The 20,393-nt window shown below is 45.7% G+C and overlaps 1 protein-coding gene across 3 annotated transcripts; it reads right to left on the bottom strand.

Moving 5' to 3' along the window:
- Positions 1-409: 409 nt before the first annotated feature.
- Positions 410-19,414, bottom strand: THNSL2 (threonine synthase like 2). Of its 3 annotated transcripts, none has more exons than XM_083470000.1 (9): positions 19,278-19,414; positions 14,748-14,987; positions 12,042-12,233; positions 7,822-7,974; positions 5,172-5,402; positions 4,031-4,179; positions 3,611-3,736; positions 2,544-2,695; positions 410-741 (listed from the first exon to the last, which is right to left on the bottom strand). In XM_083470000.1, the coding sequence occupies exons 2-9, from the start codon at positions 14,968-14,970 to the stop codon at positions 531-533; spliced, it is 1,437 nt and encodes a 478-aa protein (XP_083326126.1). In that variant the 5' UTR covers positions 14,971-14,987; positions 19,278-19,414; the 3' UTR covers positions 410-530. The 3 variants fall into 3 exon arrangements, with proteins under 3 accessions (XP_083326126.1, XP_083326127.1, XP_083326128.1); XM_083470001.1 differs by having other exon boundaries at positions 19,156-19,401; XM_083470002.1 differs by having other exon boundaries at positions 19,249-19,390.
- Between the last annotated feature and the right edge of the window lie 979 nt (positions 19,415-20,393).

Here is a 20,393-nt window from a genome sequence, read left to right as displayed (position 1 = left end):
AGGAAACCCAGCCAGATGGGTGGGGTATAAATAATGAATTATTATGATGATGAATTGAAATGGAAAATGGAAATGCTATGAAATGTAGAATGTTGAATGTTTTGGTGTTTTTAATATTCTCTTGGGAGAATAAATTTATTATTACAGTGGTACCTCTGGTTGCAAAGAGCTCTGTTTGCAACCTGAGCAGAACGCAACCCGAGTCTGTGCATGTTGCGATTCACCAGTTCTGCGCATGCGCGTGACGTCATTTTGAGCATCTGCACATGCGCGAGCGGCGAAACCCGGAAGTAACCCTTTCCGGTATTTCTGGGTCGCCGCAGGACACAATCTGAAAACACTCAACCTGAAGCAAACGCAACACGAGGTATGACTGTATTATTGTTGTTGATGATGATGATTCTATAAGAACTGTGACACAACTATGCTTTATTTATTAGCGAAAGCAGCGCCAGCTTTCTTATCATATGCCTTGCACAGAAGTAGGAGGCTTCGATGGCGCAATCAACTAGGGGATTCATTGCAAATGTTCAGCTTGGCGTAGGATTTCTCTGTTTCGCAACTGCTTCTATTTGCTGCCGCAGTAGTTTTGCCCAGTCATCGCCTCTCTTCAGGGCACAAGATCTGGTCTCCATGTCTTTCAGCTTCCGTATCTCAGGCGAGATGTCGAGGGTGAGATCGGCTTTAAGAACGGCATTTTCAAACTTCACAGGGGAGGCAGGAGCCAAGCAACACCTGGAACTGGAGCGGAAGAAAAGAGGAAATGAGCTCACCTCAAAACGTCTCTGAAATTTGGACAGGACTGAATGGGTTCCGTCTCAAAGAATGCTCTTGCCACAGTAAATTTGTTGATCTTCAAATCCTTGTGGGTCCCTTCACATATTGTGCCCTAAACAGCTTTGGCCCTCTATACCTGAAGGAACGTCTCCACCACCATCGTTCAGCCCGGACACTGAGGTTCAGCTCCGAGGGATGGGAAACTAGAGGGAACCAGGCAGAGGGCCTTCTTGGTAGTGGCGCCCACCCTGTGGAATGCCCTCCCATCAGATGTCAAGGAGATAAATAACTACAAGCTAAATTTATAGTATTATCTCCCATGCTGCAGGTGGGGGAGTGGATTAATAATAATAATAATTTATTATTTATACCCCACCCATCTGGCTGGGTTTCCCCAGCCACACTGGGTGGCTTCCAACCGAATATTAAAAACAATACAGCATCAGACATTAAAAACTTCCCTAAACAGGGCCGCCTTCTGTTGTCTTTTAAAAGTAAAATAGTTGTTTGTTGCCTTGACATCTGCTGGGAGGGCGTTCCACAGGGCAGGCGCCACTACTGAGAAAGCCCTCTGCCTGGTTCCCTGTAACTTCAATTCTCGCAGCAAGGGAACCGCCAGAAGGCCCTCAGCGCTGGTCCAGGCAGAACGATGGGGGTGGAGACGCTCCTCCAGGTATACAGGACTGAGGCCGTTTAGGGCTTTAAAGGTCAGCACCAGCACTTTGGCTCAGAGAGAGTAGGTTGCCTGACTTTGCAGCAAAGGCAAGATCTGAACCAGGGGCTTCCCAGTCCACAGCTCAGTTTCTTAGCGACTATGCTACCCCAGCTCATAATGGGCGTGAGAGAGCGTGTACAGCCTTTGCGAACAATTTTGTCCCCACTTGTTCACATTTTGCATTCTTCAGGTGAACTTCAAGATGGTGCTGTGCTTGCTGCCTTATCCCAGACAGCATGTAGGATGAACACGATTTTTATCAGCATCATTTTATGTTCCCAGGATGGCTATTATACTGGTAAGAAACAAAAAGCACAGGTTGTTGTTGTTGTTAACACTATGATTTTATTAATCTGATTATAGCTGCAATATAATTTATTTATGCAATTAATAAATAATAAATATTTCTTTAAAATTGTCATATTCATTTGCATGCTTTAGTATATTATAATAATACTAACAATATACCGTATTTTTCGCTCTATAACATGCACCCGACCATAACACGCACATAGTTTTTAGAGGAGGAAAATCCGTAGGCATGCCACCCGTAGGCATTCCCTCCATAACACGCACAGACATTTCCCCTTACTTTTTAGGAAGAAAAAAGTGAGTGTTATGGTGCAAAAAATACGTAATATATATAATACTATAATAAGACGCGGGTGGCGCTGTGGGTAAAACCTCAGTGCCTAGGACTTGCTGATCGTATGGTCGGCGGTTCGAATCCCCGCAGCGGGGTGAGCTCCCGTCGTTCAGTCCCAGCTCCTGCCCACCTAGCAGTTCGAAAGCACCCCTAAGTGCAAGTAGATAAATAGGGACCGCTTTATAGCGGGAAGGTAAACGGCATTCCGTGTGCTGCGCTGGCTCGCCAGATGCAGCTTCGTCACGCTGGCCACGTGACCCGGAAGTGTCTGCGGACAGCGCTGGCCCCCGGCCTCTTAAGTGAGATGGGCGCGCAACCCTAGAGTCGGACACGACTGGCCCGTACGGGCAGGGGTACCTTTATAATAAGAAAGCTACGAAAGCGTGCAGACAAATTCAGGCTTACGTGTTTGGATGGCAACTGGAATGCTTATAATGGTAGCAAACAGCAGTGGCGGAATGGGGACAGAGGAGGTAGCGGTTGTCCTCCCAGCAGCGCCTCATGGTTTGGACAATTTCTTCATCAGAGACTGAACAAGACTTCAGACCTTCAGAAAGCTGCAAACAGACAGAGGACTTAGAAAGCTGCAAGCAGACTCAGAGGATACAGCTGCAAATACAGTGGTGCCTCAGGTTACATACGCTTCAGGTTACAGACTCCGCTAACCCAGAAATAGTACCTCAGGTTAAGAACTTTGCTTCAGGGTGAGAACAGAAATCGTGCAGCGGGAGGCCCCATTAGCTAAAGTGGTACCTCAGGTTAAGAACAGTTTCAGGTTAAGAACGGACCTCCAGAACGAATTAAGTTCTTAACCCGAGGTACCACTGTATAACGCTTTAAGTACGTTTTCCCCACAGTATTTTTTTCTATATGTGTAGATTCCACCAGAGGGACGCGGGTGGCGCTGTGGGTTAAGCCACAGAGCCTAGGGCTTGCCAATCAGAAGGTCGACGGTTCGAATCCCCGCGACGGGGTGAGTTCCCGTTGCTCGGTCCCTGCTCCTGCCAACCTAGCAGTTCGAAAGCACGTCAAAAGTGCAAGTAGATAAATAGGTACTGCTCTGGCGGGAAGGTAAACGGCATTTCCGTGCGCTGCTCTGGTTTGCCAGAAGCGGCTTAGTCATGCTGGCCACATGACCCAGAAGCTGTACGCCGGCTCCCTTGGCCAATAAAGCGAGATGAGCGCCGCAACCCCAGAGTTGGTCACAACTGGACCTAATGGTCAGGGGTACCTTTACCTAGATTCCACCAGAGAAACTGTAGACATCTTCCCAGTGAACATCGCAACTGGTTGATCAGCACACTTTCATGCTGCCATCCCTAAGCACCGCATTGATCTCTCCACCAATACCTCTCCTCTCCCTTCCAGGAAGCGATGCTTCTGACTTGAGGTCCGTTGCCCGGTTGCCACTCCTGAAAGAGAGCCTTCAAACTAAAAGTAAACTGAAGAATCATAGGCAAATCATAGCTAACCTTCTTTTGCAACTGGGACGGGAGCTGGACTTTTTTAGCGGAGTAAAATTCTTCCATCACACTTCGGACCAAGTTGCTGTCTGAGCCGGAGAACAGCCAAAAGATCCTTTCCATGTTGTAAGGTTCCTAGCAAAGGAAAAGACGGCACAGGCCGTTTTCTAGAAGGAGGTTTATGGTCAGAAACAAGCAAGTATTTAGATATGGGAAAGATTATGCAGGAGCCAAAGGAAATGGATTACAGGAAAAAGGCACCCATCAACAAATCTCTTTTTTAAAAAAAATTAATAATTTTTATTAAGTACAAATTAGAAAACAAACATATTCACAACAAAAGAAAATACAAAAGATTTGAAAGAGAGGTTGAGCTGGTCCTCACATTTCTACCATACTAAACAGCACGTTCCTCTCCAGGTAAATTACCTGAATATCCATTGCTGAAGCCAGTGTTGACTTCACAGACCTGGACAATGAGAAATCACCCTGTTGGATCGCTCTGTGTACCACATCGTTGTCATTTACCACTGCGACAAGATCAACGGGGAGCCCCATCTTCTGTGCAAGACATCCAGCTGGACCAAAGAAACAAACCATCACTAATTTGTACTACAGATCTCCTTACATAAAGCAGCTGCACAATATGGTTCCGAAATCATTTCAACTATTCTATTTGATCTGATTGTCATACTGAATACAGTTGTGATTGGTGATATTGGAAGTTGGTGGCATTTTACTGTTAATTTAATTGCTATGTTTTATGGTTATATGTTTTGCATGGTTCCTTGTCTGTCCCCCATGAGTGATGAAAGCCAGCCAAATTATGCAAAACAGCAAAACTGCAGAAATATGTAAAGCATGCACTCCGCTCTGCTTATGTAATTTATGCAGATTGCAGAATTTAGTTGTTCTGCTTACATAAACTGGCTGTATTCCAGCTGCCCAGTCCCAGGTCTATGACAATTAAACATAGGGGCTCAGTCAATGCCTGCGGCTCAGTGAGCCACGGTGAACTAGGAGAAATATTCAGCAAACCTAAGAAATTTGGCCAGATTGTTTAGGAGTACTAAAGGTAAAGGTACCCCTGACCATTAGGTCTAGTCGTGGATGACTCTGGGGTTGCAGTGCCGAGGGAGCCGGCGTACAGCTTCCGGGTTATGTGGCCAGCATGACAAAGCCGCTTCTGGCGAACCAGAGCAGCGCACGGAAACACCATTTACCTTCCCGCCAGAGCGGTACCTATTTATCTGCTTGCACTTTGACGTGCTTTCGAACTGCTAGGTTGGCAGGAGCAGGGACAGAGCCACGGGAACTCACCCCGTCGCAGGGATTCGAACCGCCAACCTTCTGATCGGCAAGTCCTAGGCTCTGTGGTTTAACCCACAGCACCACCCACGTCCCTTTAGGAGTACTAGGTTTGCACTAAAGTAGCAAAATAAAAAGTTGTCTTTGACGTGCTGCTCGTTTTACAGCTCCTCCCATCTCCAGCGATGAAACTTTCAGACAGGTCCAGAAGAATTCATCACAACTCAAGGAAGCGTTTTGGTGTTGTTGTTGTTTTGCTAACCTGTGAGATTTCCTCCTCCCCCAGTTGGAACAACCACCTCCACAACTGGCAGCGGAGCAGCATCCATAGATGGAGCACACCGGAAGTAGGCGTAGAAAAAATGAGCAATCTGCACCAGAATTCTGGACCAGTTGATCGAATTCAGACTCATCAGGTTGTGTCTCCTTGAGAAATCTTCATCCGCAAACAGTTCTTTGATGGGCTCATCAATTTCATCACTGTTGCCTTCAGCTGGAGGGAGAAGCAGGGATGGAAGAGGCAAGCATGAAAAGTGCTACATCAGTCGTGTCGCAGAAGAGTGCCTCGCTCCACTGCGCCATTGCCAGCCCAGAGGTGAAGGGGATTGTGAAGGAAGCAGGGCACCAAAGATTGTAAAAGGACCTACCAGTTGATGGTGAGGGGTTGAGGATGAAATCTGTAAACTAAAATTTAAACCTCCCATCCCATGTGCGTATGTGAGAGAAATACAGTCATACTTCATGATACGTCCACTTCATGTTACATTCTTTCAGGTTACGTCCCACGGCGACCCGGAAGTACTGGAAAGGGTTACTTCTAGGTTTTGATGCTCGCGCATGCGCAGAAATGCAAAATGCTGTCATGCGCATGCGCAGAAGCGGCAAATCGCAACCGTGCATGCGCAGAAACAGCGCTGCAGGTTGCGCTCTTTTCATGTTGCGAATGGGCCTGCAGAACGGATCCCATTCACAACCAGAGGTACCATCGTACGAGAGTAATCAGGCTATGAAGCACTTTTAGCAGAGTAAAAACACTTTGTGCTTTTTACTGGGCTCTGAGCAGAGGCCAGGCATATATGTCTGCTCACATTGCTGGCTTGAAAAGAAAAAACAGATAGAGGCTAGGAGGAAGGAGAAAAGATTAAGATCCTTTGCCCTATTTCCCAGCACAGGGTGTAGGGAATACAATCGTACCTTGGTTGTCAAACGCCCTAAAACTCAGACGTTTTGGCTCCCGAACGATGCAAACCTGAAAGTGAGTGTTCCGGTTTGCAAACATTCTTTTGGAACCCGAATGTCCAATTGGGCTCCCAAGGCTTCTGATTGGCTGCAGGAAGCCAATCAGAATCCATGTTTTGGTTTCTGAATGTTTTGGAAGTCAAACGGACTTCCAGAACGGACTCCATTCAATTTCCTAGGTACGACTGTATAACATCACACAGATCTGTCTTCTCTAGGAATACAGGAACTCTGTGAGTCTTAACCCCCTCATATACTTATTTAGCAAACATACGGGAATTGCAATTTTGACTGCAGATTCCCCAACACTGGCAGTGGTCCATTGAGTTCAGTACTGTCTACACCGAGAGCAGCCAACATGGTGCCATTCAGATGTTGCGGGCTTTGTTGGATGGATTTAGATGACTAGGAGAGGATATTTTATTTGTTAATTATCCTTCCTCTTTCCGCTTGTGTGAGAATGCAAATACCTATTTCAGCAGAGAGACAAATCACTATCCTTGTGCGGTTTATCTCCAGAAGCTATTTGGTACAAGGTTCCACAACCAGTGCTATTTTTTAGGGAAAGATGTGCCGGAATTCACCATGACCGCCTCCCTTGTTCTCTTAGAATGGCAATGGCGCCTACCTGAGAGGTGCTGGAACTGAGTTCTGGTGTGTTCTGGCTGAAAAGAAAGCTCTGTGCATAGCCTTCTAGAATAATCATGATATCCAAGGATGCTTAGGCAGACTGGGATTTTGTCTCCCTTTTTACGTTTCCCTCTTAACAATGAAATCACTCTCAGACTGTTTAAGTAAACAAGAAAAATACAAGGTTTGCTCACTTGGCAAAGTCTTGCCAGGATTCCATAAATACAGTGGTAAAAATCAGGCAGGTAATAATTCTTAAAAGTTACAAAAGTCCATAGTCCAAAATGGAATGAGCTCCCTGTTGGAGAACTCACAGACATCCTACCCCATTGCAGGTAAAGAGAAGAGTGTGCAGTGACTGAAAGTAGAAAACATTAAGTTTCGGTTGTTCACCTTCCGACCACACAAATTTAGAGGATGTGATAGTTTGGGATTATCTACCAATCGTGCATTTGTAACTTGGCTGCATATCCTCACACAGACTTTAATACTTATCACCAGTGCTTTTTTTCTATAAAAAAAAGTTTAGGGGTACTCTCATTTTCCTACTCATATTGAAACAGGTAAAGGGAAAGGTACCCCTGACCATTAGGTCCAGTCGCGGACGACTCTGGTTTTGCGCGCTCATCTCGCGCTATAGGCGGAGGGAGCCGGCGTTTGTCCGCAGACAGTTTTTCCGGGTCATGCGGCCAGCCTTCCCGCCGGAGTGGTACCTATTTATCTACTTGCACTTTGAGGTGCTTTTGAACTGCTAGGTTGGCAGGAGCAGGGACCAAGCAACAGGAGCTCACCCCGTCACGGGGGTTCAAACCACCGAGCTTCTGATCGGCAAGCCCTAAGCTCCGTGGTTTAGACCACAGCGCCACCCACGCCCCCCATATTGAAATACTGCCCCTCAATGAGGCCAAACTTAGATTCACAAAATGTTTAGGGGCATGCGTACCCCCAGAAAAAAGCACTGCTCACCACTCCTGACCACTAGGCAACAAATCCACAGTGACCGAACCCAGAAGCATTCTGAAGTTAAAAATGGAGTCGCTCACTGATAAACACGTGGACGTTGTCTTCAATCACTGTCGTCATCTGCCGCTCTTGCACCTGACTGCAGAGGCCGCGTGGAAGCAGAACAAATATGTCCACGTTCTTTTCACCCCGGACACTTTCGATGGCTGAACTCCCAGTATCCCCTGAAGTCCCTGTTTAAAAAAAAATAACCAAGACTGTTAAAGACTTGCTGGGAGTCTGCAAGGTCAGAGGGAAAGAAGGCGCACTCCAGGCTAAGCAATTGACTCCCAGGAAACTCCATCAATAACGCTGATCCACTTTTTGGTTCCCACTCCCATGGTATGACAATTTCCCACCTACCCATTTCGACTCTCTGGCACCCTATCTGCATAACCTAGCAATTCTAAAATATAGACGCGCTTTTACTCTCGCAGGATTGAATGTATTGCCCTCGGCTGTACTTGAGTGACCATTCCAACAGATTCCACATGAAAAACGTTTATGTCCCTGTGGATATAGCAGTACTCTTTATAAAGACTTGAGGAACGAGGTTATCACCCCTCTTTTATTGTCCATTCTGCATCACCCAGACACTGCCACAGTGTCCTTTGTCTTGGCAGATCAAGATGAGCCGGTGACAGCAAACAGCTCTTGTTTATTCACAGGCCAGAACGGAACTGAACTGAAGGGTTCAGCCAGCCTGCTTATATAGAACTCCACTACAACGCAACAGTAACCATTTCCTGCAACTAGCCCATCACTGAACGTCACTTTCAATCCCCTATTTGCATATGTGGACCTGAGTGAAAACTATCTACAGTATCCCCCTGCTAGCCCAGGGTGAGAACTTCAGTACATAACAGGCTGCAAGGTTTTTAGCTGGGGCAATCAGAATAAGATCCACTATTTGGCTATTGATTCAAAACCCTGAAATGTATTTTATATACCGTATTTTTTGCACCATAACACTCACTTTTTTCCTCCTAGAAAGTAAGGGGAAATGTCTGTGCGTGTTAAGGAGTGAATGCCTATGGGTGGCGGGGGGATTTCCTGCAGTCGTGAGCAGAGGATCCATTGTTCCCCTTCCTTCCCTCCTCCGTGGCTCGCTTTGAAACAGCAAAACGGGAGAGGAGCCGCTTACACAGGTGTAAGTGGCTCCTGTCTGGTTGGCTGCTTTAAAGCAACCGTGCTCTCTGTCCCTCTCTCCTCCCCACTCAGCTCGCTAAATAGCAGCAAAGCTTTTCAGCTCTCTAAGCCGGGGAGGAGGGAGAGAAGCAGAGCCTGCTTGTTTTAAAGGAGCAAAGCGGGAGAGGAGAGGAGCCTTCTCCCCTTATACCCCTCTTCTGCATTATTAGCAGCATCCTTCTCCACACACCCCACGCTGCTCCTTGTCCCTTGAGTGCTTTTCCTTCCCTCCCCACTTAAAACGTGGTTACAAAGCACGGATCCACGCGGATCCTCAGGATTTTTGCATTGGGCTACCCCAAACTCACCATCAGATCACATGTCTGTGGCCACAGCATGAACCACAAAAATCATACATCCACTGTTTCATTTAGAATATTTTTTTTCTTGTTTTCCTCCTCTAAAAACTACGTGCGTGTTATGGTCAGGTGCGTGTTATAGAGCGAAAAATACGCTAATTGACTTTTTTATTTCTATTCTTTGTATATTGTATTGTTGTTTTATTGCTATGGCCGACGTCTGACGCAAATAAGGATTCATTCATTCATTCATTCCCACTGCTCTGAGCATAAGAAGATTCCATCCAGTCCGGTGTTCTGTTCTCACAATGGCCTATGGAAAGGCTGCCAGCAGGACCTTAGAGCAACAGCAATCTCTGCACTATTGATTCCAACCAACTGGGATCCAAAATACATATTGCTTCTGACAGTGGAGCTATGTGGCTAGTAGCCAAGGACTGCCTTACCCTCCATGAACTTGTTTAATCGTCTTTTAAAGCCAGCCAAATTTATGGCCATGGCCGATAAAGTCCCAAACACAGAAGAAAGGCAGATCAAGTTGATGGATTATGCCAAAATGGCAAAAATGGCTGGAAGAATCAGAAATCAGGAAGACAGAAATTTCAAGGAGTGGGGGGGAAATCTGATTTAAATAAAAAAAATCAGATTTTATTTTATTTTTTAAAAAAAATCATTGATTTTTATCTGCCCTGTTCCTTACTCTCTACTCTGTCGAAGTGCCCAAAATATGCAGCCCATGGCAGTGGGTTATAGAACACACGAGAATGGGCCTAAATGCAAGTACAAATACTTCCAGGCCAGGGGAAAAGAAGTAACAAATGCATCTTGAGCAAAGGCAGCAAAGGTACAGCCCGCGGAGGACCTTAAGGTCCATAAATAGCAGTACTCTAGTGGTCCCGGGCCCTAAGGAAGTCAGATTTCATGGAGCTTTGAAGTGTCAGGCATAGCCCTAATGGCTTTAGCCCAAACGTAGCAGAGTTTTCCTGCCCAGCGAAGAAGCTAGTTGAGGTGGAAATGACTAGTCAGCTAGACTCAGAATAACTATTTACAGGATTTATTAAAAGAAAGAAAAAAGCAGAGTTTCTGCATACAAAACAAAGCAAATAAAACCTTTCTTTCTCTCTCTCTTAACCATACACAGCACTCCTACTCCTTCAACACACCTAACCCACCAAACTGTGCTAGCATTCCTAGATAACAGAGTTGAGTGCTGGTCGTTAACCAATCAGTGTAAATAGTTTCTAGGTCAAGCAGATCTTGGCTTTCTGCCAAGAGTAAATTGATACTGCCTTGAGTTAATTGTATGAAGCCAGAGTTTTCATGAGAATCAATTAACAGAAACCAGGGCCTTTTCAACACTGGCTCCGGCCTGGTGGAACGCTCTGTCTCTTCAGACCAGGGCCCTGCAGGATCTGATTTCTTTCTGCAGCGCCTGCAAGACAGAGTTGTTCCGCCTGGCCTTTGGCTTGGAATCAATTTGGTTCCCTCCCCCTCTTTCTTTTCTCTTTTCTCCTTCTGTGTTGGAACTCCTATTTGGGGACTTCCCTGGCTTTTTTCTGGCCCATGTAGGACCAGTCTGGATAGTTGGCCTTGGTGAAGATTTAAAAAATAATAATAATAAATATTAACCTTGGTTTATTGAGCAGAGCTTTGCTTGACATCTTACTTGCAGATTAAGCCCAACTCCTCAAGGCGGTTCTCTTTTTTTATAGTCTGTGCATAGCCTTACTATTATTATTAAATATTTTCTTGTTATACAACAGTGTTTGCAATGTCTCTCTCGTTTGTTTGTTTTCCATGTAACATTTTTACAAATCGGTTTCACTTGTTGAGACATTGGGAAGAAAAGGGGGAAAGAGGTGGGGGGGGGAGATGAGTCGGGGGGGTTGGGTGGCGATGTTTCTATTTTACTTAATATATGTGGGGTTTTGTGTCAGCGTTGCTTGTGCAGGTTCTCTGCTGTTCGCTTGTGTTCCTTTGGCGGTGAGAGAGGTTGGGGTTGGCCTAGGGTGTGGCTGTTCATTTGTGGTTGGCTGTGGTGGTCTTTGTTTTCGTCTGTGAGTGGGGTGGGTGGGTGTTTTGGATCAGGTTAGCCATATTGATTTGTATGCTGTTGGTGGGTTTTTGTCATTGTCTTATTGGGCTGTGTATGTGATAAAGGGGGACACAGGTGGCACTGTGGGTTAAACCACAGAGCCTAGGACTTGCCGATCAGAAGGTCGGCAGTTCGAATCCCCGCAACGGGGTGAGCTCCCGTTGCTCGGTCCCTGCTGCTGCCAACCTAGCAGTTTGAAAGTATATCAAAGTGCAAGTAGGTACCACTCTGGCGGGAAGGTAAACGGCGTTTCAGTGCACTGCTCTGGTTCGCCAGAAGCGGCTTAGTTATGCTGGCCACATGACCCGGAAGTTGTACGCCGGCTCCCTCGGCCAGTAAAGTGAGATGAGCACCTCAACCCCAGAGTCGGACACGACTGGACCTAATGGTCAGGGGTCCCTTTACCTTTACCTATGTGATAAAGGGGGCCTTGGTGAAGATTTGACGTTTTCCCGGCTCCCAAAAAACAGTTTTTGATCTGGGCTTCCACTGAAATGAGGCTGCGTTTTAAGTTGTATTTCAATCCTGTTTTTAAGTCGTATTTTAATCAATTGATTTTATACCTGATGTTAGCCTCCCTGAGCCCAGTCTTGGCCGGGGAGGGCAGGGTATTAATAAAATAAATAAATAAAATTATTAAAAACGAGCAGAAATCCATTAGTCCTAGTCACAAACATACCCACTAGAATTGTGACATGCTTCTTCTTCTTCAGGAAATATTGTAGGAACTGCCCTGTGCAGGACAACGATAAGTCCTTGAAAGCGTATGTTACGCCATGCCACAACTCCAGAACGTTCAAGCCCTTCTCCAGTCTCGACAGGTGAACAATATCTTTGTGCCTGAACCTGCTGAATGCTCTGTCAATCAGGTCTAGCGGAAGACGACAAGTCAAAAGACATCGTTAGCTTGGAACCGTGAAAGAAAATATGATGAAACAATACCAACGATAACTGAATGGCAGACGCTGATGATAGAATATTTCCAGCTAGCAAAATTGACGGGAAAAGTCAGAGGAGCTTTAAATCAGGAAATATATGGAGAATGGAAAATATTTAAGGAATATATGACATTATATTGTACAAATAATACCATCTTAGCAGAACTGGAATGATGATAACTAAACAAAAATGAATGAAACGAATACTTTAGTGGAATACATGAAAAAGGCTCTAATGTAAAGCTGTGTGATAAAATTATGATTACATAAACAGTATAATGAGAACGACTGGAAGTTTTATGCATAAATTTTTTATTTAATGGTTATGATTCAGTATAATTTTTTTTCTTTTTTATCTTTTTATCTTCTTTTTTCTTGTTCTTATGTCTTGATGTGTGTGTGTTTTTGTATTCAATTCTCTTATACTTACCTTCGTTGTAAATGATCTCTATTTTAAAACAATAAAGATTTACCGGGGGGGGGGGGTTTAAAAAAATGGCACAGCAATATATTGGCTCTTCAGACATATTAACATCTCGGTCAAGTCAAGGTTTACCTCAATAAGGCTGCACTCCAGAATAAGTGCAACAGTATTTAATTAGGGGGAATGCAAGGCCAGGGGTCCACAAATTTGGGCTAATTTTTGTGGTCAGACAAAAGAGGTGTGGCAAGCAGACCCCTGGTTCATCCATAAGGGCTGCATCCCAATCCCCAATACTATTTGGCTGGTCAGAAACATTCTTTCCTGCTGGTGCCAATAGAACAGGCCTAGGCAAACTTGGCCCTCCAGATGTTTTGGGACTACAACTCCCATCATCCCTGGCTAACAGGACCATTGGTCAGGGATGATGGGAGTGTTGGGATACTGCCGGGGAGACGGGGCATCAGGCAGTCCCCCAGCTGGCTCCAGCCACCGGCCAGCAGCCGGACTCCCTTGGAACAGCATCAGTCAGCGACACGAGCCTCAGATACGTTTAGAGACCCGTGCCCGCTCTGTCAGCAGAAGAGGCGGGCAGAGAGACGTGTAAGCATAATGTACAGCATTTTATTCAGCGTAGTTTAGGAACAGAGGAAAGCATGTCTGCTTCCCTTAGTCTCCAGCAAAACAGCAATACAAAAGCAACATACAAAACGGAAGTTCCCAGCAAGTGCTGGAAGTAAACAGGCATGTAACACACAACAGCCTGTTCCCTTTTAAGGTGGAACGGAACTAACTAGATGTTTTGCACTCCCAAAACATCTGGAGGGCCGAGTTTGCCTATGGCTGCGATAGAACTTTTGTTGGGAACGCAGCACAGAAGCAAAGGGTTAACTCCACCCCCTGGCTGCTGCTTCTTGCAGTCTTGATCTTGATCCTCACCCACGACTGCTACAGTCAAACCTCAGTTGTCGAACTGAAACCGTTCCGGAAGCCCATCCGGCTTCCGAAAAGTTCGATGACCGAGGCGCGGCTTCCGATTGGCTGCAGGAGCTTCCTGCACTCAAGCAGAAGCCGAGTCGGACGTTCGGCTTCCAAAAAAAGATCAAAAACCAGAATGCCGGGTTTTTGGCGTTCGGGAACTGAAACGTACGGTAACAGAGGTGTTCGGGAGCAGGGGTTTGACTGTATTTCCAGTTTTAAAGAACAAGTTTCAAATTTTAAATTTCTTTTCTATAAATTTTATAATTGTGTTCAATACCAGGAGTATATATGGTGATAATTATATTAATCTTCTTATATCTTATAGTGTGGTGGTTTGTTTGAGTTTTCTGTTATTTGTTTGTTTGATTGTATGTTTGGTTACTTGTATGTACGTCTGTTTTTCATAAATGTATTTATTTTAAATTAATAAAGATATATATATATTTTAAAAATCCAACTTTAGCACCCTGAGTGGTTCAGCCCCATCTGCTTTTCTGGAAATTTCAAACTGCCCTGAGAGCAGGGACCCAGTATTTTGTTGCACAATGCACACTGAGAAGAAGAAGAAGAAGAAGAAGAAGAGGAGGAGGAGGAGGAGGAGGAGGAGGAGGAGGAGGAGGAGGAGTTGTTTGGATTTGATATCCTGCTTTATCACTACCCGAAGGAGTCTCAAAGCGGCTAACATTCTCCTTTCACTTCTTCCCCCACAACAAACACTCTGTGAGGTGAGTGGGGCTGAGAGACTTCAGAGAAGTGTGACTGGCCCAAGGTCACCCAGCAGCTGCATGTGGAGGAGCAGGGAAGCGAACCCGGTTCACCAGATTACGAGTCTATCACTCTTAACCACTACACCACACTGGCTCTGATAAAGTTGAATAAAACACAATAAGAATAATCAATACTACCAGCACATCTACCGCTGCTGTCGAGTCACCCAAAATTAATTACATTATATGAAAGGAAGCAAATAACATTTTCCCATGAAATAAATCTAACATAGTTTTTAAGGCTGTTGAATCTCAATAGCTGATCTGGATTCATTTACCATTTAGTTCCGCTTCCGGAATAAGCTCAGGCGAAATGAAGAGGGAGCACAATTGCTTCACCAGTTCTGGGTAAGAGAAGCTGCTCCATTTTCGAAGTGTGGCAGAGTCTAAAGCCGGGATTTTTTGAGGCATGAAAAGGCCACCATCGCTTGCATAGCCCGATAAAAGAGCACCTTCAAAATCGACACTTCCGGCTCCTCCTCGCGTGCTGACATACCTCATGTTTCCGTTCTTGGTCCCTGCGACACACAAAGCAATTACAGCAAATTATCTTCAGACCTGAAGATCTTCAGACTATGGATACATCTCATAACTTTTGTCTTCCTGTGACCGGTATCTCTAGCAACCAGAAAGAAACCAGATTTGGCAATCCTGAACCAAAAACAATCAATCAATCAATCAATCAATCAATCAAATACCTTTATAAAACATTTCAATTAACTAGAATAATTAAACTGTGGGCACCACAGTTAACTTAACTGTGGGCACCACAGTTCAAGAAGGACACTGACAAACTGGAACGTGTCCAGAGGAGGGCAACCAAAATGGTCCAAGGTCTGGAAACGATGCCTTATGAGGAACGGCTAAGGGAGCTGGGCATGTTTAGCCTGGAGAAGAGGAGGTTAAGGGGTGATATGATAGCCATGTTCAAATATATAAAAGGATGTCACATAGAGGAGGGAGAAAGGTTGTTTTCTGCTGCTCCAGAGAAGCGGACACGGAGCAATGGATCCAAACTACAAGAAAGAAGATTCCACCTAAACATTAGGAAGAACTTCCTGACAGTAAGAGCTGTTCGACAGTGGAATTTGCTGCCAAGGAGTGTGGTGGAGTCTCCTTTTTTGGAGGTCTTTAAGCAGAGGCTTGACAACCATATGTCAGGAGTGCTCTGATGGTGTTTCCTGCTTGGCAGGGGGTTGGACTCGATGGCCCTTGTGGTCTCTTCCAACTCTATGATTCTATGATTCTATGATTCTATGACAAGGGTGAAGCTATCAAGGGTTAAAAGGTCACACTATGGTTGTGTGCATTTGGATATCCAGGCACAGGAAAACTCCGCCCTCCAGATGTTTTGGGACTACAACTCCCATCATCCCTAGCTAACAGGACCAGTGGTCAGGGATGATGGGAGTTGTAGTCCCAAAACATCTGGAGGGCCAGTTTGCCTATGCCTGTGCTATACCCTGTCTAATTCCCAAAAGGATAGTTTATTGGGAACCATATCGGGTAAGACTGTGGCTAAAAAGGAAGCTACTAAAGCAGTAATATCTTTGTCCCGATCTGCCAGGAGAAACCTTCTTTGGCTTCTTCTTGGAGTTGTGGGCCAGAGGTCCAACATTTTGCTCAGCATCAGTTGGCGAGGTCTGCTGTGCAAAGGGCAATCTAAGAGAATGTGGTCCATTGAATCAGGTACTTCTTGACTGCAGGCACACAAACAGGCTTGAATGGAATGTGTGAGAATCTGCCAGGGCCAGATTTAGGTCTGATGAGGCCCTAAGCTACTGAAGGTAACGGGGCCCTTATATGTCCAGCTGTCCTTTGTCGTCAACAAATGGTCGCTGTTTTTTGTGTTGAACACCGTATTTTTTGCTCCATAAGACGCAACTGACCATAAGACGCACCTAGATCTTAGAGGAAGAAAACAAGAAAAAAATATTCTGAACGAAACATTGGATGTATGATTTTTGTGGTTCATGCTGTGGCCACAGACATGATATGTGATTTGACGGTGAGTTTGGGATAGCCCAATGCAAAAATCCTGAGGATCCAAGAGGATCTGTGCTTTGTAACCATGTTTTTTGCGCCATTGCAGCCCCACGAAACAGTGGATGCGTGATTTTTTTGGTGCAGGCTGTAGCCATGGACATGCTATGTGATCTGATGGAGAATTTAGGGTGACCCAATGCAAAAATCCTGCGGATCCAAGTGCTTTTACCTCCCCCTACCAGGCAACCTCCTTTATCGCTAGAGTCCCTTATCTCCCCTCCCGATCGCTTGCTGATCAGCTGATCAGCGGCTTTGTTTCAACACACCCTTCCCTCTTTCTAAAAAAAAAAGCACGGTCTGCTTTTCGCCCCTGGACAATTCGGCTTCAGGGACCACGCATTCACTCCATAAGACACACTGACATTTTCCCTTACTTTTTAGGAGGAAAAAAGTGCATCTTATGGAGCGAAAAATACAGTATATGCTATTTGCTCATTTATGGACCTAATTGGTATCTAAAGCCATTTGGACACAACACAGTATCTATTTTATCAAAGTAATTGTTGAACTGAAATACAATTAAGAAGTAGAAATGAGCAAACCAGTGATATTTTAGGGATCAGGCTAGCAGGCGGGGCCCATAGCTTACATCAGTTTTGTTTCCCTTTAAATTTTCGGGGGCCCCCAAGAGAGTGGGGCCCTAAGCTATAGCTTGTTTAGCTTACAGTGGTACCTCAGGTTAAGTACTTAATTCGTAACGGAGGTCCGTTCTTAACCTGAAACTGTTCTTAACCTGAAGCACCACTTTAGCTAATGGGGCCTCCTGCTGCTGCCGCGCCGCCGGAGCACGATTTCTGTTCTCATCCTGAAGCAAAGTTCTTAACCCGAGGTACTATTTCTGGGTTAGCGGAGTCTGTAACCTGAAGCGTATGTAAACCCGAGGTACCACTGTATATGTAAATCCAGCACTGGCCTCTGCCTTTGGTCACTGCAGAGGCGAAAGCATTTAGTCTCGCAAGCATAAAAGCTCTTTGATGGGAAGGGAGTAGGACATCTTTTAAATATTTGGCACAGGCTGAACCAAAATTATTCATGGGGTGCATCGGCGAAAGTCCCCATTTATAGCAAACTGGAGGTGGTGGAAGGAAATTTTTCAAATTTGGAGAAAGAGGGTCCATGACATTTACTGAAAATTGCCAGCTACACTAATCCAACACTCATGCCTTGCTCACTTGTTTTGCCTGAAATGCCAGAACTTTGATTTTTGCTGGTTTCCAGCAAAGTGCCAACAGCGTCCAATTAGCCCAGCTTGAGTTGCAAACTGCAGCTGATCTCAAGAATGAGGTTCAAAGTTCAGCAGCACTGAATGACTGGCCTCATTGGGGCGGCATGATGAGTACCGGATAAAAGCCTGCACTTTGGCCTTGCCTGAAATCACTGTTGTTTTTTTCAGGGCTGCATGTCGTTCTTTGCAGGAACTGGTAGAAAACGAAGCAGAAGACATTTGCCAAGAGTCTTAGGGGATGGACATGGTTACAGAGTTATCTGTGCTGCATGGGCTACATTTATGTGCTGTCTTTTTGTCAGCCCTGGTCTCTCTCGGCTCCTAGTTCAGCTCTCCAGCCACTACACCGCACTGGTTGTGTCTGTGTGTTTATAAATGGATTACAGGCATGACACAACTGGAAAATGAGCATCCTCGGGTACCAGACCTTTTGTACTGCTCCATTATGGGTAGGAGAGAGAGTCACTGCAAGGAGACAGGCCTGGGAAGGGAGAAGCCAAAGGGCTTCAGCTGAGTCAATGGAGTGGAATGGGATTCACTTATGTCAATTTTCCCTCTGATGTTACCTGGTGTGGTTAATTTTGAGGCTCCCATCAAAGGCTTTGCAATTGGAAAAAGGAGGGGGGGAGTCAAATATCAACTTTATTTTCCATCTTACTGCAGGTTTCATTTCATTTCCCAAAATAAAATTTCATTTTAGAGTTTATTATTGTTTATATTCTGAATTTGATATACAGCATATGACCCATGGGCGTTGCCAGGAGTTTTGTTAGGGGAGGGCAGGCCTTTTGTTGGGGGAGAACAGAATCTCAGCAATAATAATACTAATAATAATAATAATTTATACCCCGCCCATCTGGCTGGGTCTCCCCAGCCACTCTGGGCGGCTTTCAACAAAACACTAAAATACAATAGCTATGTACAGTGGTACCTCGGGTTAAGTAAAGGTACTTAATTCGTTCCGGAGGTCCCTTCTGAACCTGAAACTGTTCTTAACCTGAAGCACCACTTTAGCTAATGGGGCCTCCCGCTGCTGCTGCTGCCGCACCGCCGGAGCACGACTTCTGTTCTCATCCTGAAGCAAAGTTCTTAACCCGAGGTACTATTTCTGGGTTAGCGGAGTCTGTAACCTGAAGCGTATGTAACCCAAGGTACCACTGTATTTGTACTGATTTGGGGGGGGGGACAGCTGCGCCTCCCTTCTCCCAGCTTGGCTACACCCATTATATGGGCGTACCCAAATCTTTTAAGGCCTCCAAAGGTCTCAGTCCGGCCCTGAACGCTCTGCACCTGCTCAGGAGCACTCTCGCCCTGTGATCATAACGGGGTGGAGAGCAAGATGCCAGAGCCGAGTCCCCACGGTGAGCCACAAGTTGAATTCCCAAGACACGCGTGTTGCGCTGCTACAAACCCACCCGGTTCCCGAGGAGGGCGCGCGACGGGCCACTCCGCACCGAGCGCGCAAAAGCGCGCAGAACTTTGAGGCTCCCTCTCGCGTGGGAACGCACTTTGGGGTCAAGGCAACTCCGTTTCCTACCGGCTGCCCGGAGCCCTCGCTGGCGCAGATCCTTCCCCTTCCTCCGGGGAGGCGAGGCTCTTTGCAAAAGCAACCGACGGGCCGGAGATCCGGAGATCTGCTGGGCAGATCGCAAAAACCCCTAGAGGTAAAGGAGCGCAGAGACTTTCCCACGAACGGACACTTCCGGTTCTCGATTAAAATCCTCCCCGCGATGAAGCCCATGTGGATAGAAGGCACAAAATTTAAAAAATTCCTTCCAGTTGCACCTTTGTTGTTGTTTAGTCGTGTCCTACTTTCTATCTATATCTTATCTGAATTAACTTCCCTCCACCCCTCTTCTGGCTTCTCTATGTTGCTCTTACTTAAGCATGATTACTATATATACATTCTATAAATGTCTATAATTCTTTAATAAATTTTTGTTTTATACTTTAGACATTTACTGTTTAGTCATTTAGTTGTGTCCGACTCTTCGTGACCCCCTGGACCAGAGCACGCCGGGCACTCCTGTCTTCCACTGCCTCCCGCAGTTTGGTCAAACTCATGCTGGCAGCTTCGAGAACACTGTCCAACCATCTCGTCCTCTGTCGTCCCCTTCTCCTTGTGCCCTCCATCTTTCCCAACATCAGGGTCTTTTCCAGGGGGTCTTCTCTTCTCATGAGGTGGCCAAAGTATTGGAGCCTCAGCTTCACGATCTGTCCTTCCAGTGAGCACTCAGGGCTGATTTCCTCCAGAATGGATAGGTTTGATCTTCTTGCAGTCCATGGGACTCTCAAGAGTCTCCTCCAGCACCATAATTCAAAAGCATCCATTCTTCGGCCATCAGCCTTCTTTATGGTCCAGCTCTCACTTCCATCCATCACTACTGGGAAAACCATAGCTTGAACTATACAGACCTTTGTTGGTAAGGTGATGTCTCTGTTTTTTAAGATGCTGTCTAGGTTTGTCATTGCTTTTCTCCCAAGAAGCAGGCATCTTTTAATCTCGTGACTGCTGTCACCATCTGCAGTGATCATGGAGCCCAAGAAGGTAAAATCTCTCACTGCCTCCGTTTCTTCCCCTTCTATCTGCCAGGGGGTTATGGGACCAGTGGCCATGATCTTCGTTATTTTTGATGTTGAGCTTCAGACCATA

This window comes from Podarcis liolepis, assembly GCF_965112155.1.
Source record: "Podarcis liolepis genome assembly, chromosome: 13".
NCBI classification, from domain to species: Eukaryota; Metazoa; Chordata; class Lepidosauria; order Squamata; family Lacertidae; genus Podarcis; species Podarcis liolepis.
The sequence above is the reverse complement of the archived record's forward strand: the minus strand, read 5'-3'. Positions and strand labels throughout refer to the sequence as shown.